The sequence below is a fragment of the Garra rufa genome, chromosome 17 (assembly GCF_049309525.1).
Source record: "Garra rufa chromosome 17, GarRuf1.0, whole genome shotgun sequence".
NCBI lineage: Eukaryota > Metazoa > Chordata > Actinopteri > Cypriniformes > Cyprinidae > Garra > Garra rufa.
This window is the reverse complement of record NC_133377.1, coordinates 15,895,900-15,909,751: the sequence shown is the minus strand read 5'-3', so window position 1 is coordinate 15,909,751 and position 13,852 is coordinate 15,895,900. Positions and strand designations below refer to the sequence as shown.

Genomic DNA, 13,852 nt, shown 5'->3' with positions numbered 1-13,852 from the left:
TCAAAATTGGACTTTAGAACTCACAATTGTTTGAGTTTTATATCTCACAATTCTATGAAACAGTCAGAATTGTACGTTTTTGTCTAAATTCCGACTTATACCATGCAATTGAGAAAAACAAGTCAGAATTGTGAGAAAAAAGTCAGCATTGTGAGATATAGCCTAAACTCACAATTGCATGTTGTAAAGTTGCAAGAACTGCAAGATATAAACCCAGTTTTGAGGGGGAAAAGACTATGTTCTCAAAATAGAGTTTATATCTCACAATTGACTTTGTCTCACAATTCTGACTTGTTTTTCTCAGAATTGCATGATATAAACTCACAGTTGCATGAAATAAAGTCGGAATTGCAGGACAAAAACTCACAATTCGGACTTTTTTTTCTTAGAATTCTGAGATATAATCCCGCAATCGTGAGTTATAAAGTCCAGTTTTGAGGGGAAAAAAGTCAGAATTGTGAGTTTTTCTTTTGCAATTCCCACTTTATTTCTTGCTATTGTGAGTTTATACCACACAACTGAGAAAAAAAGTCAGAATGGCTAGATATAAACTCTTTTCTTAGAATTGCAAGTTTATATATTGCAATTTTGACTTCTCAGAACTTGCAATTCTGAGAAGATATCAGTCTTTTTTCTCCTCAAAACTGGACTTTTTAACTCGCAATTGTGAGTTTATATCTCACAATTCTATGAAACAAGTAAACTCACGGTTGTGATTTATTTCAGAATTGCGAGTTATCTTATCTTTTTATCTTTCGCAATTGTGACTTTATCAAGTCAGAATTGTGAGACTGTCAGAAGCCTTCAGGTTCAAGCTGAGACTTTGAAAAACAAAAATCTGGCAGCAGAGTAAAGGTCTGCCCAATGCGTAAACGAACAGAATGGATGGGCCCTGAATTCTACTGTATGGCGCTAAAAGTGTCAAATTTTTTTCCTACCATTTTGAAGAATGCAGGTAAATCAAACAGCTTTTGGCACCAATTTAATTCCACAGTAGTTTTTTTTTTTTTTTTCCCTTCCATATGACGACAGAACTGTCACTTTAAAGTGTTGCCTATATTATTAATAGCATTGCACCAACAGCCAACAACAAGGTGTGTGATGTTTTAAAGCAACAGAAATAAGTCCCACTGAAGAGCGACTGAAAAGGTCTTTCACAACCCATTAAGCAAAACTGATTCGTAAAATTGTATATTTCTATTAAACTAAAAGTGTGATGTTGTTTGTGAAAATTGTCATACATGGTCTTCAACTCAATGTGAACATTTCTGAAATGTAAGTTTAGGTGAACCCTACTGAACATTATTTTAGCCCTTGCAGATACTTTTATAGATGCCATACAACTGACTATGGAAGCTCGTTTGTGCCATAAATTAAAAAAAGTAACAAAACTAATTGAGACTTTTTATCTCACAATTCTGACTTTAAGAAAAATGTCAGAATTGCGAGTTATCTTTTATCTTTTTATATCTCACAATTGTGACTTTTTTTCTCAGAACTGAGAGTTAGGCTTATGAATTATGCTTACAATTCTGAGAACATGCCAGTCTTTTTCCCCTCAAAACCACAACCAGTTTTAATCTTGCAATTCTGATTTCATTTCTTGCAATAGTGAGTTTATACCATGCAATTGAGAAAACAGGTCAGAATTGTGAGATATACACTAACAATTGTGACTTTTCTCTCAGAATTGCTTGTTTATATTTCAAATTTGACTTTTCCCAGAATTGCGAGTTATCAAGTCAGAATTGTGAGATATAAAATGACAATTCTGAGAACATAGTCCGTTTTCCCCTCAAAACTGGACTTTATAACTCACAATTGAGAGTTTAGATCTCAGAATTCTAAGAAAAAAAAGTCAGAATTACAAGCTTTTATCTTATCTCTCACAATTGTGACTTTCTTCTCAGAATTGTGAGTTATCACGACAGAATTGCGAGATATAAACTTAATTCTGAGAACATAGTCTTTTTCCCCTCAAAACTGGACTTTATAACTTGCAAGTTTATATCTCAGAATTCTAGGAAAAATCAGAATTGTGAGTTTTTAATCTTGTAATTCTGACTTTATACCTAGCAATTGTGAGTTTATACCATGCAATAGAGAAAAAAAGTGAAAATTGTGAAAAATAAACAATTGAGAAAAAAAAAGTCAGAATTGTGAGACACAAGCATACCATTCTGAGAACATAGTCTTTTTCCCCTCTCAAAACTGGACTTTATAACTCACAACTGGGGCTGCACGACAGATCGTTTCAGCATCGTCATCGCGATATACGCATGCGCGATAGTCACATCGTGGCAGTCACGATGCAGGGCAAAAAAAAAATTATGTGTGTCTGATTTAGAAATGTACTTTCTATATTTCTAAACTTTCTATTCACGGATCTATATTTGTCTAAAATAAAGTAATTAACTCATGTTTAAAGGTTCTTTAAAAACTACAATGCACACGTTGCTTAACCTACTTCATGCATGCAGTCTCTGCGTGCGCATGGCGAAATGAGCGCGGGACGAGAGAAAAGCGCCGAAATGGAAGATTTGGTCGCAAAAAGAAACGCAACGTCGGTCATATGGAAGTATTTTGGATACAAAAAGGATGCTGCTGACCAAAAACAGGTGCTTTGTCGGGAGTGCCTGGCAGATGTTGCCACAACTCGTGGAAACACTACGAATTTAAGGGACCGTTCACATGTCGTGCCTAAAAACGCGTGGAAAACGCTAGGCGCGCCGCTTTCTCCTTTCCAAAGCGCTCTGTAACTTGAGTGTCAGAGTGGCGTCTGCCGTTGCTAAGCAACCATGAGCCGCGCTCTCCTAAAGACGCGGAAGTTTCAGCAAAGATAAATAAACAAAGATAAATGGATTTCCAAAACTAAAAATCGCTTGCAGTAGCTCTGCTGCTAAAAAATGTTATCCCTGTAGCAGCTATGATCAGCTGTTCCTCCATCTTGGCTAAGCTTTTATTGTTTTTCGTGAAAGGAAGAAGCTGATTTCCCTTTCATCAGGGTAAAAGCAACATTCATTATTAAATTCATATTAGAGCCTTGATTTGCCTGAATTGACAGTGAATAAGGTGAGTCAAACTGTTTATGAAGCTTCCCAAAATAAGCTTTAAAAAGTATTTTATTTCAGGGTTGATTATACTGTACTTTTACATTTTTTTTATTCTTTGAAAATGCTTACAAAATTACCCCAATTATTCTTGAATTATTATTGATTTTTAAGCAGTTCAAAAGACCATTTCTTGCAACTGAAAGTTTATACCATACAATTCTGAAAAATAAAAATAACAGATAAGTATTCTTCAAAATGAATAAAAACGGTGAATTTCAACGCAAACCTGCAATAATTAAATAAGTTAAATAATACAAACATCCTTTACGTATTTAATCCCATTATTTTAACCAATGTCTTTGCTGCCAACCTTCAATGATCCAATTCATCCATACTAATAAGCTATAATGAATCAAGATAATCTAACATTTGTATTCCCTTTTTTTATTGCTGAAGAGTTGATATTTTTTCGTCTGCAGTCTACTGTACAGACGCGAATTTACTTTATTTTCTCTAAGACTGAGGCTTTTTGGTGTAAAAAGGCTACTTAAGAACTTTTTATATTAAAAACAAACAAGCAAGCCCTGCCCAGATTAAAAAAGTAACGCAAAAGTAACGTAACGCATTACTACTTTCCATAAAAAGTAACTAAGTTTAATATTGTAATGCTTTACTTTTAAAAGTAACTTTCCCCAACACTCCTCTCAGCATCAGCCATTCAAAAAGCAACATGAGCACGATCATCTGACCTGTTGTCCGAACTGTATCCCGCTCATACTTCCGGGAGTGCGGCCCTGCATGCCCATAGGGTACCTCTGGGGTCCCGGGGGCCCGTAACCCTGTCCTGGGTAAGGAGCACCCTGCTGGGAGCCAGGGGGAGGCCCCTGCTGCTGAGAATAAGGGTTTCCACCACCATAGTGCTGCCCTCGAATTTTCCCGACCTGGTCCATCGGGCCTGGAGGCTGAAAAAGAACGAACGAGGGTAAGTGGCAATAATTTAACAGCAGAATTCAAAAATCAGCTCAGGTCAAATTGAGGTACGTTTGGGTTTCCTACAGCACTGAGCCGACTGAACGCCAAGCATTTGGGTCATTGGTTCATTTTCTGAAAGCATTCACTTAGGCATCTCTGGTTAAGATGAAGCCAATGGTGATCCATATCAAGAGAGGCTTGTTTCCGCCGTTAAGATTGAAAACAATCACCAAGGAGTATTAGCCGGAGCACAGCCGAGGCACACCACCCCAAATCAAAAATAGATCTGTATGCTTCGAACGCGCTGCCAGCGAAGGGAGGGGAAATTGGCAGCGAATGAATGAGAGAATGAAAGCAGCGGTTCAATCTGCCAGGCCGTCCCGAGCGCCAGGGGCTGAGACTGGATGAACAGTCAACTTCCCTTTGAAAGCAGACAAGAGGAAACAAATGCGTATGGTGACTGGAGTGCGACCCGAACATCACAGGACACGGAGAATTACACAGACAGATCAGAGTAAAGACTTTGGGACGACGGGACTGAAATACAGCGTGTGGGAATTCCGCGAGGGACAGGAACTGAGATCGTGAACTTACATCTGACAAAGAACTGCCCATCTTTTTTCTGTTTGTAAAAAGACAGCTCTCGCTTTCAAGTGCTCTGATTCTGAAGCTGTTTCACAAGACTTGAAATGAATTGTAATGTAACACGAGATTTAGAAAGAACAAACCACATTCAGTAAAGCCGAGTAGACTTTAAGTGAGTAGGGCTTCACAATTAATCGCATTAATCACGATTAGAATCGCAAAACGATCAGTCGTGATTAATCAATTCAAATAAACGTTTGTTGCATATCTTGTGTATACATTTATTTATTATGCATATATACACACACACACATACAAATATGTATATTTTATAAACACTATTTGTATGTAAACACTTGTAACTTATATATAAATATTTTACATATAAATCTTACATATCTTTCCTTAATACATACATGTGTATTACACATAAATACACACAGTACACTTTTAAAACTTTTATTTTGAATCGATTAATCACGACTAATTGTTTTGCAACTCTAACCACAATTTCTGTTTCTCTTTATTAACCTGAATTAATAATAGCCTACAATTGTTCTGCCCAGTGTTTCATTTAGTCTTCCCAATCTAGCAACCATGCACTCTCTCTACAACAGGAAAAATAAAAAATAATTAGATTGTAAAACATGGACAAATATGATGGTGAATAAACTCACAAATTCGTTGTCGTTTTTGTTTTTTCGGTGAGAGAAACATTTCATAAATGTAAAGTGTTAATTCATTTGATAAAATATTAAATCCGTAAACTGCATCACATCAAAACTAACATACAAATAAGTGGACGTTTATAAATAAACATGGTTAATAAATACCTATTATAATTTGATGAAAATAATTGTGATTACAAGCAAAAACATGTGGACAGAAAACATTTAAGGATATTTATCAGGGGAAAAAAAAAAAAAAAAACACCAGAATTTAGTTACCAGAAAAATGTTACAAGCCATAATGTTACGAGTCATGCTTTTGATTTTCTTGATTTTATGAAATCATTAAAAGAAAATATATGGAAAAAGAATTTAGTAAAAATAAAACTGAATTTGAGGGATAAAATATATATATATTTTATAAGGCCTTAAAATGCAATTTGGTAAACTTTTAATAAATTGATGTTAAAATATGTAAAGTGTCATTATTTCATTATTATAAATGCCTTTAATTATTTAAAAGAAAAAAAAAATGTAATTTAACCATTAAAACAGAGTCTAAAACAATTAAAACAGAACAAATTTGGCGAATTATGTCTTTAAAAAAAAAAAAAAAAAAAAAAAACTTCATAAAGCATTCTGCAGTATTTCCACAAGCTGATACGACTGTTTAGGGTCTCAATAAAAATTTTGGTTAAAACTTCTTAATGGTAGAATAAAACAGTCTTTTCACCTTGTTAAAAACTGCTGTTTACAACAAGCCGTTTCGGTGCATGTCCCTTTAAATGCTTTTTTTTTTTTTTACTTTATACAATAAAACAATACACAAAGAATGTATTTAAATGTTAAATTATTTTTGTTATAAGAAAATGGTTATTAAATCTGTTACACTGTATTACGACACCACTTTTTTGCAAATAAATTTCAATATAGTGATAATACAGCATACCGTGATAAAAGCATCATTAATTAATGGCATGATGAAAATTGATACCGACATATCCCTATGCATAGTGCATGGTTTTCTTTTTTAGATATATTTAAACAAACAAACACACCACATTTCTAGAATTTCCAGCAAAAACTATATATAATTGTACAATAAAATGCAATTATGTTGAGTTGCATACTGTCATCACGACATAAATTACTCATTCTGTGATATAATATTTAGTTCTACCCCTCGCTTTGAAAGTCACTAAACTGTTTGAAAACACCCACTGGACTCCAGCAGTCCTGTGAGAATCACAAACACACTCACTTTCCCTCTTCTCAAAGATCAGTAGGATCTGTAAAGGCACAAAGACACAGGACAGGACTCTTGAAATGGTAACAGGTCCCATCTGCCACAGCACTGCTCCTCCAGCGGCTGTAATAAGGCTCTCTGGACATCTGACGGCAAACCGGACACTTTTTCCTCAATCAATACAAGGAAGAAACGTTTCAGATAGATGAGCATTTTGGGCCGCAACTGAGGCTTCTAGTGTGGACATGCATGGAAGTCCAAGTCCAGAATAAAGACAATGTTAAGTGTTCATTTTTGACAATACGTAGGGTCCTATGATTCTGCAATGCGGAAAATGCATTGGAAATTGCAGAAAATGCCAAATTTTGAATGACTAAATCAAAAGTAGGTCAGTACAATTAAATCAAACTGAAATATGGACCAGAACTTGTGAATATATAACCACAAAAAGACTACTTAAATATGAAATTTGAGTTTTTTTCTCAAATTTCACGTCATATCACACACACAGAAATTTCTTCACGGCAAACAGGTAATAAATTCAGTTTAACTTGAAGAAATTGTGACCAATATATTACTATTGCACAGAAGAACATACAATTTAGCACTAATGCGATGAAGCTTCATATTAAAACTAAATATTAACATTTATTTTTAAGGAATAAATGACTTTCTTTTCCAAAAATAAAGAAAGGGATTCATTTTAATTTCATTAAATGATAAACATTAAATAAATATTGATTAAATTTATGTTTTATGCCATAAATTGGTTGCCCGAAAAATTACATATATATATTTTTTATCTGTTTTGATTAGTAAAAATTAAACAAACCAGAAAATTTCAAATGGGAAAAGAGAATTTGATACAAAAATAAAAAATAAAAATCATTAGGCCCTAAAAACAATTTAGATTTTTGAACTTAATAAACTTCTGTTAACTTGTGTAAATTCCATGATTTTAATTAATTAGTTGATTAATTAAATAAATTAGACATTTGTATTATTTTAACCATTAAAAAATAGAAAAAATGCTTGTGAATGTTTTTTTTTATAATAAAAGTTAATAAAAACTTTAAATTTAATTTACTCTAACTTAAAATGAGAAATGTTTTCTTGTTTTAAGTTTTAATATTTTAATTAACTAAAAGGTAGTCTTTATTTCATTTAAAGTAAAAAAGTAATGTTCCAGTTAACTAATAACTCAAATGCATTATACCTTTAAAATGAAAACAAATATAATTAAAAAATGTATATGTAAATGAAAAATATTACAATAATATTTATTATTAACAACAGTAATTATAATAACAGCAATCAAAAGTTAAAATATTATACTTTATTTTTATATATTCTTATTAAAACACTATTAAAATAATGAACCATTTAATTAAACAAATACATTTAACAATAATAATAATAATAATAATAATATTTAATGTATTAATTAATCATTAAATGTAAATATTGATTCTTTCAAACTTGAGAAGTTTAGTAATTATTTTACTTGCAGTACATTTGTTTTTTAGTTTTACTTACTTTAGCAAATCTAATTAAACTAAATGAAATAAACTTACTGAAATTGAATAAAATATATAAAAAAAAACAAGGAAATTTCTATAGTTCTATAGTTTGTTAACTAATAACTCAAATGCATTGTACTTTCAAAATTAAAAAATACATTTAAATAAAAAAATTTAATAAATAAAATAAAAATTAATAGTATATCTAATTAAAACACTTAAAATAATAAACCGTGTACTTAAATGTAATATAAATATTACATCTATAAAATTAAAAATAAATATAATGAACAAATGTAAAAAGAAAAAAATAATAATCAAATTAATTAAATATATATTTTTATTAATGAATCATTTAAATATCAATATTAATTGATTCTTCTTTCAAACTTTGGATATTAATTTTAACTAATTATTTACTTCCAGTACATTTTTGTTTTCTTTGTCCACATTGTTCAAAGGATATATTTGGTTATTAAAAATAAACTAAATTTGGGGAAAAAAACAACAACAGATGTTACAGAGCCCTAAAAACAGCAGTGTTTACACGTAAGAGAACGCTAGGTGCTTTAGCTCATCGACACGCAGCGATAAAGCCGTCCAGACGAGGTTACGGCTGAGATCAGCGAGGCCTTTAGCCCGAAAGCCTAATGGAAGCGGATGAAGAAGAAGAATTATGCTTGAACAAAGATCTGAGCAAACCTCTGACCTCAAGTTGCCATCTCCATTTATAGTCTGGAGATTTTACATGGTTGGAATAAGCAAGATTTAATGCCCCTGCATTAAGAACACGTCCAGCGAAAACTATTACTTCAACAACAAATTCATTTCCGAGCGTCCCCTCGAAGGAACGGCCCACAAATCAAGACGGCAGTTGCTCTTTCTGCTGGAGACAGAGGTAAACATGCAGCCGTAGGCACGTTCCCGCATCCAGTCAGAAAAGCGCTGAGGTTGCTTTCACACAGTATTGTGCATGAATTTCCCTCGGGCTCTCTTAAGTGCGGGAACGAGGGCGGGACGTGACGCGGGGAGGAGAATGACAGCCGTTCACAAATGAAGTGCTTTTAATTCATCCTCGGGCAAGGTCAAAGATAAGCAGCTGCGTATCTCCGGTTTTAAACAGACAGACGTACTTTATTGATCCCTGAGGGGAATTCAAGGATTTCCCGCCGCAGTGTTACTCGCTGAGGGACAGAGTTTCCCCTTTCACTCTTTCAATGAATCATACTGGTTAATAGCAACAATACCAATGAGCCAGCCGTGGGATTTTTTTGCTGAAACACCCCTGGCTGTTTCTCAAAACAAGACCTTGCAGAAAAAAAACTGAAATCAATTTGAATCGGCGGCTGTTTGAAATGGGATCCTTAAAGGAGTAGTTCACTTTCAGAACAACAATTTACAGATCATTTAGGGTGCTTTCACACCTGCCTTATTTAGTTCGGTTGAATCGCACTAGAGTTCGTTTTCCCTCTTGGTGCGGTTCGTTTGGGCAGGTGTGAATGTAGCAATCGCACTCGAGTGCGCACCAAAAGCGGACCAAAAAAGCGTACCGAGACCTCCTTGAAGAGGTGCTCTCGGTACGCTTTCAAACGAACACTGGAGCGGTTCGTTTGTGGTGAGAACATGAGCCGAACTAGAACAGACCCAACCGCAAAAAGTACTGCGCCTTTTTGGACTAATCCAGCTGCCGTAGTCCGCTGCGCTGTTCATTATGGGATGAGGACAAGTATTTGTTGACAGTTAGCGCTTTAGCAACATAGCCCCATGACAGCTCGCGGACAAACTTGGAGTTGTGCGGAGCCTCATAAATTTGGTCTGATGATCATATAGGTTCCAACTTTCAAAAACTCACAAGAACATCACAATCTTTCTCATTGTTTAAGGGGCCGTTCACATGTCGCGCCTAAAAACGCATGGACAACGCCTGTACAGCTATGTTAAGCTGTTTCTCCAACTTGTCAATGCTTTCAATGTTATTAAGGGAAAGGATGAAGCTGATTGGTTGGTTTATGTCACATGACCGCATTCTGAAAAGTTGCGTTGCTTTTATCTCGATGCGGCGCGTTCGCGAATGGAAAAACGTGCGCGTCGCGACCACGTCGCTTCCATTCTGAGCGCGCATACCGCGCGTCTACATTTGAAATAACTAGGGCTGTTCGATTCCGAAAATTTTGGAATCGATTCCGATTCCGATTCCTGGTTCTGGAATCGATTGGATTCGATTCCTCACTGTTGTTTCGATTCTTTTTCGATTCTTGTTTTTTAGATTGGAGGAAGCTAATTTCGCAATAAATGCAGGATGTAAAGGTCGTATAAAGCTACCTTCTCATAATATGAAGCTTCATTTGTAAAAAATATATACTATTTTTCTGTAGCTCTGACTGATTTCAAATTGTAATTCATTGCCCAGGAAATTAGTCATAACCCACAGCTCAGCAGTGGACATGCATTTATTGCATTAATAAAACAAGACGTGACGTGTATAAAATGACAAAATTAGCAAACTATACACTGAAACAAAATAAACAGAACTTTAACAACAACACTGATATAAGAGCTATAATTTCGCAAATAAATGCAGGATGATATAAGAGCTTTTGGCGTAGCTGCCAATCAGATGCGCTCTCGGCCACTGATACGTGCTCTCTGCGTTTTCTTTCAGAGTTATCATTGGCTGATAGAAAGATTAAAAATATAATTTATTTAAGATGTAAATAAGATCAAGACACGTCATGATCTATTCTGTCGTGCAGCGCTCAAAATTGTGGACATCATGAGCCAACTCTCCCATAAAATAACATCTGAATTGTTTTTTGAACTGGTTCATTTAATGATCTATCCGAACGAATCTTTTCGTGGAAATGTATCAGACTATAATAACTATCAGCGAGCAAGAGGCAAATTAATGGGTGCTTCTCAAACTGAAGGCTGCATCCTTAAACTCAGATGAGTCGTTTTTATTACGTTTCTTTACGTCAATCGACGTTTGATGACTTGCAGCCGAAATATGCAGCCTTCATGGAATGCAGCCTTCCGTTTAAGAGGTAAGTTTTGTTGAACTGAAACGGCTCTGAATGAGGAGTCGATTCCCCTTGAGAGGATCGATTCCAAACGTTGGAATCGACTCTCGATTCCCAATGCCTCGGAATCGATTCCCAGCCCTAGAAATAACGAGCTTGAGCGCACAAAAGACAGGACATGTGAATGGCCCCTAACAGAAAATACGTTCAATACACTGATCTATATAATTCTCTATTATAGATCAGTGGTTCAGTGACACGATCTGGCCAGCGAGTGAGGTGAATGTTGTCACATGACTGCATTTTGGTTCATTTCAACTGGTTCGGACCAGAGCAATCAGTGTGGTGTGAAAAGGACCCAAAACAGCAGAAAAATGCTACAATGTATCAGTGTTGTTTTCGTCAACGATGACGAAATCATTTCGTTGACGCCACTTTTTTTCATGACGATGACGAGATAAAAATGGCTCGTTGATGACTAAAACATGACGAGACGCATGTGAGTTTGTGTTGACGAGACGAGAATAGACGAAAATGTTAGTGGGTGGTCCGTCAGACGTTTAAAATGCACGACATTTCTGCTTATTGTGCATGACAATTAAAACCTACAAAGTCTCTGCCGCTATGGCAAGCCGTTTTAGCATTAAATACCCTTTGCCATACTAGTAGGCTATGGCAAGCCGTTAGAATTCTATCCTTGTTTGGTTACACCCACCACCTGGCGTGCAGCGCACTACGTGCTCAACATGTTTGCACATTATTTCATATATATGTCTTTTATGTCTAAAACCATTCCTTCATTATTGTAATTATTGGTGAAAATAGTCGATCCGGAAGCTCACATTGTGTTGAACTATAGATCTGCTATTTTCACAACTTATAAGTGACACTACCCAACAGCAAAATACTTACTGACCTACATTAATTTGTTAAAAGACTACTTTTCCCCCTTTTTTTTGACTAAAACTAGACCAAAACCTTTATGACTTTTCGTCGACCAAAATTGGACGAAAACTATCACATATAGAAGTGACTAAAATTTGACTAAAACTAATAAGCATTTTAGTCCAAAAGACTAAGACTAAATCTAAGATGGTTGTCAAAAACCAACACTGCAATGTATCATTTGTTGCTCTTGGTCCGGACCAAATGAACCGAACCACAGATGTGAAAGCACCCTTACTCACCCCCCGTCATCCAAAGATATTTATGTCTTTTTTTCTTCAGTCGTCAAGAAATTATGTTTTGTGAGATAAGCATTTCTGGAAATTTCTCCATATAATGGACTTAAATGGTGCCCCGATTTTTGAATCTTCAAAATGCCATTTAAATGCAGCTTCAAATGGCTGTAAATGATCCCAGCCGACGAAGAAGGGTCTTGTCTACCGAAACGTTCGGTCATTTTCTTAGAAAAATATATTTTTTACATACCTTTTAAGCACTGAAACTCGTCCAGCACTAGGGCTTGCAGTGCGCGTTCCCGACTTTACGCACTGCGTCCACCGTGCTCCGTAACGCAGCGAATGCTTGAAGCAGTCCCATCTCCTGACTCGCCGATTGTTTGTAACAGTGGAACAGATGTGGTCCAGTCGAGACAGCACTGAGATTCCTGCTCCGCTAGAAATGGCTGGCATTTTCCACACTTGCACCACCATCTTGTCTCATTTGAACGCGGTCTGCCCGAGGCTTGTGTCGCCGGCGCAGTTTTCTCTCTCTGACAGAGTTCATCGTCTGTGTATTCCGGCTCAAAAAGGTAGGAAACGGTGAACAACTCCATCTCATGAGCTCCTCCAGCCTCAAAGTCGTCTGACATCGTTGTACTTTATGTTGCACCTTGTTGCTAAAGAGTATTTGATTGCTTTGCACTTCTCTCTTCTCAAGTTCGCTTTGTAAACACTGGGTCTGTAGTTTCGCATACGTCACGCGTGACCTTTCGACGTGAGTGCGTAAAGTCGGGAACGCGCACTACAAGCCCTAGTGCTAGACGAGTTTCAGTGCTTAAAAGGTATGTAAAAATATATTATCTAAGAAAATGACCGAACGTTTCAGTAGACAAGACCCTTCTTCGTCGGCTGGGATCGTTTACAGCCATTTGAAGCTGCATTTAAACGGCATTTTGAAGATTAAAAAATCGGGGCACCATTTAAGTCCATTATATGGAGAAATTCCCAGAAATGTTTATCTCACAAAACATAATTTCTTGACGACTGAAGAAAAAAAAGACAAACGTCTTGGATGACAAGGGGGTGAGTAAATTATCTGTAAATTGTTGTTCTGAAAGTGGACTACTCCTTTAAGGAGAAATAAAGGCAGGGTGGGAATTACTTATTAGCAATTGACTGGATTGAGGAAAAAAAAACAAAAAAACATTTTGCACATTTTTTTTTCAAAAAAGCTCAGTTATTCTGAGAAAAAAAAACTAAAGAAAAAGACAAGTGCAAAATATAGATAAAGTACTAATAATTGATAACTAAAAGAACTAAATATAATTAATAATTGATAATGTAAATATTAATTTAATGTAATTAAATCATGGTGTAGATTTAATAATCTAAAAATAGGTGACCGCACACAAAAAATTAATAAATAAAATAAAAATGTATCCATCATTTAATCATTCAAATATCCATATGAATTAATTCTTCTTTCAAACTTTGGATAGGTTTAGTAATTATTTTACTTGCAGTACATTTTTCTTTTAGTTTTACTTAGCACATCAAATTAAACTAAATGAAAATAAGAAATGTGTCCTTGTTTTTATTATATATATATATATATATATATATAT

General features: G+C 35.2%; 1 protein-coding gene across 2 annotated transcripts in view; it reads right to left on the bottom strand.

Moving 5' to 3' along the window:
• arid1ab (AT-rich interactive domain 1Ab) overlaps positions 1–13,852 on the bottom strand; it is a 129,032-nt gene that overhangs the window by 77,228 nt on the left and 37,952 nt on the right. For both annotated transcript variants that reach the window (XM_073821271.1, XM_073821272.1), the window contains exon 2: positions 3,803–4,015. In XM_073821271.1, coding sequence (XP_073677372.1) covers positions 3,803–4,015 — 213 coding nt within the window. The remainder of the gene's footprint in view (positions 1–3,802; positions 4,016–13,852) is intronic.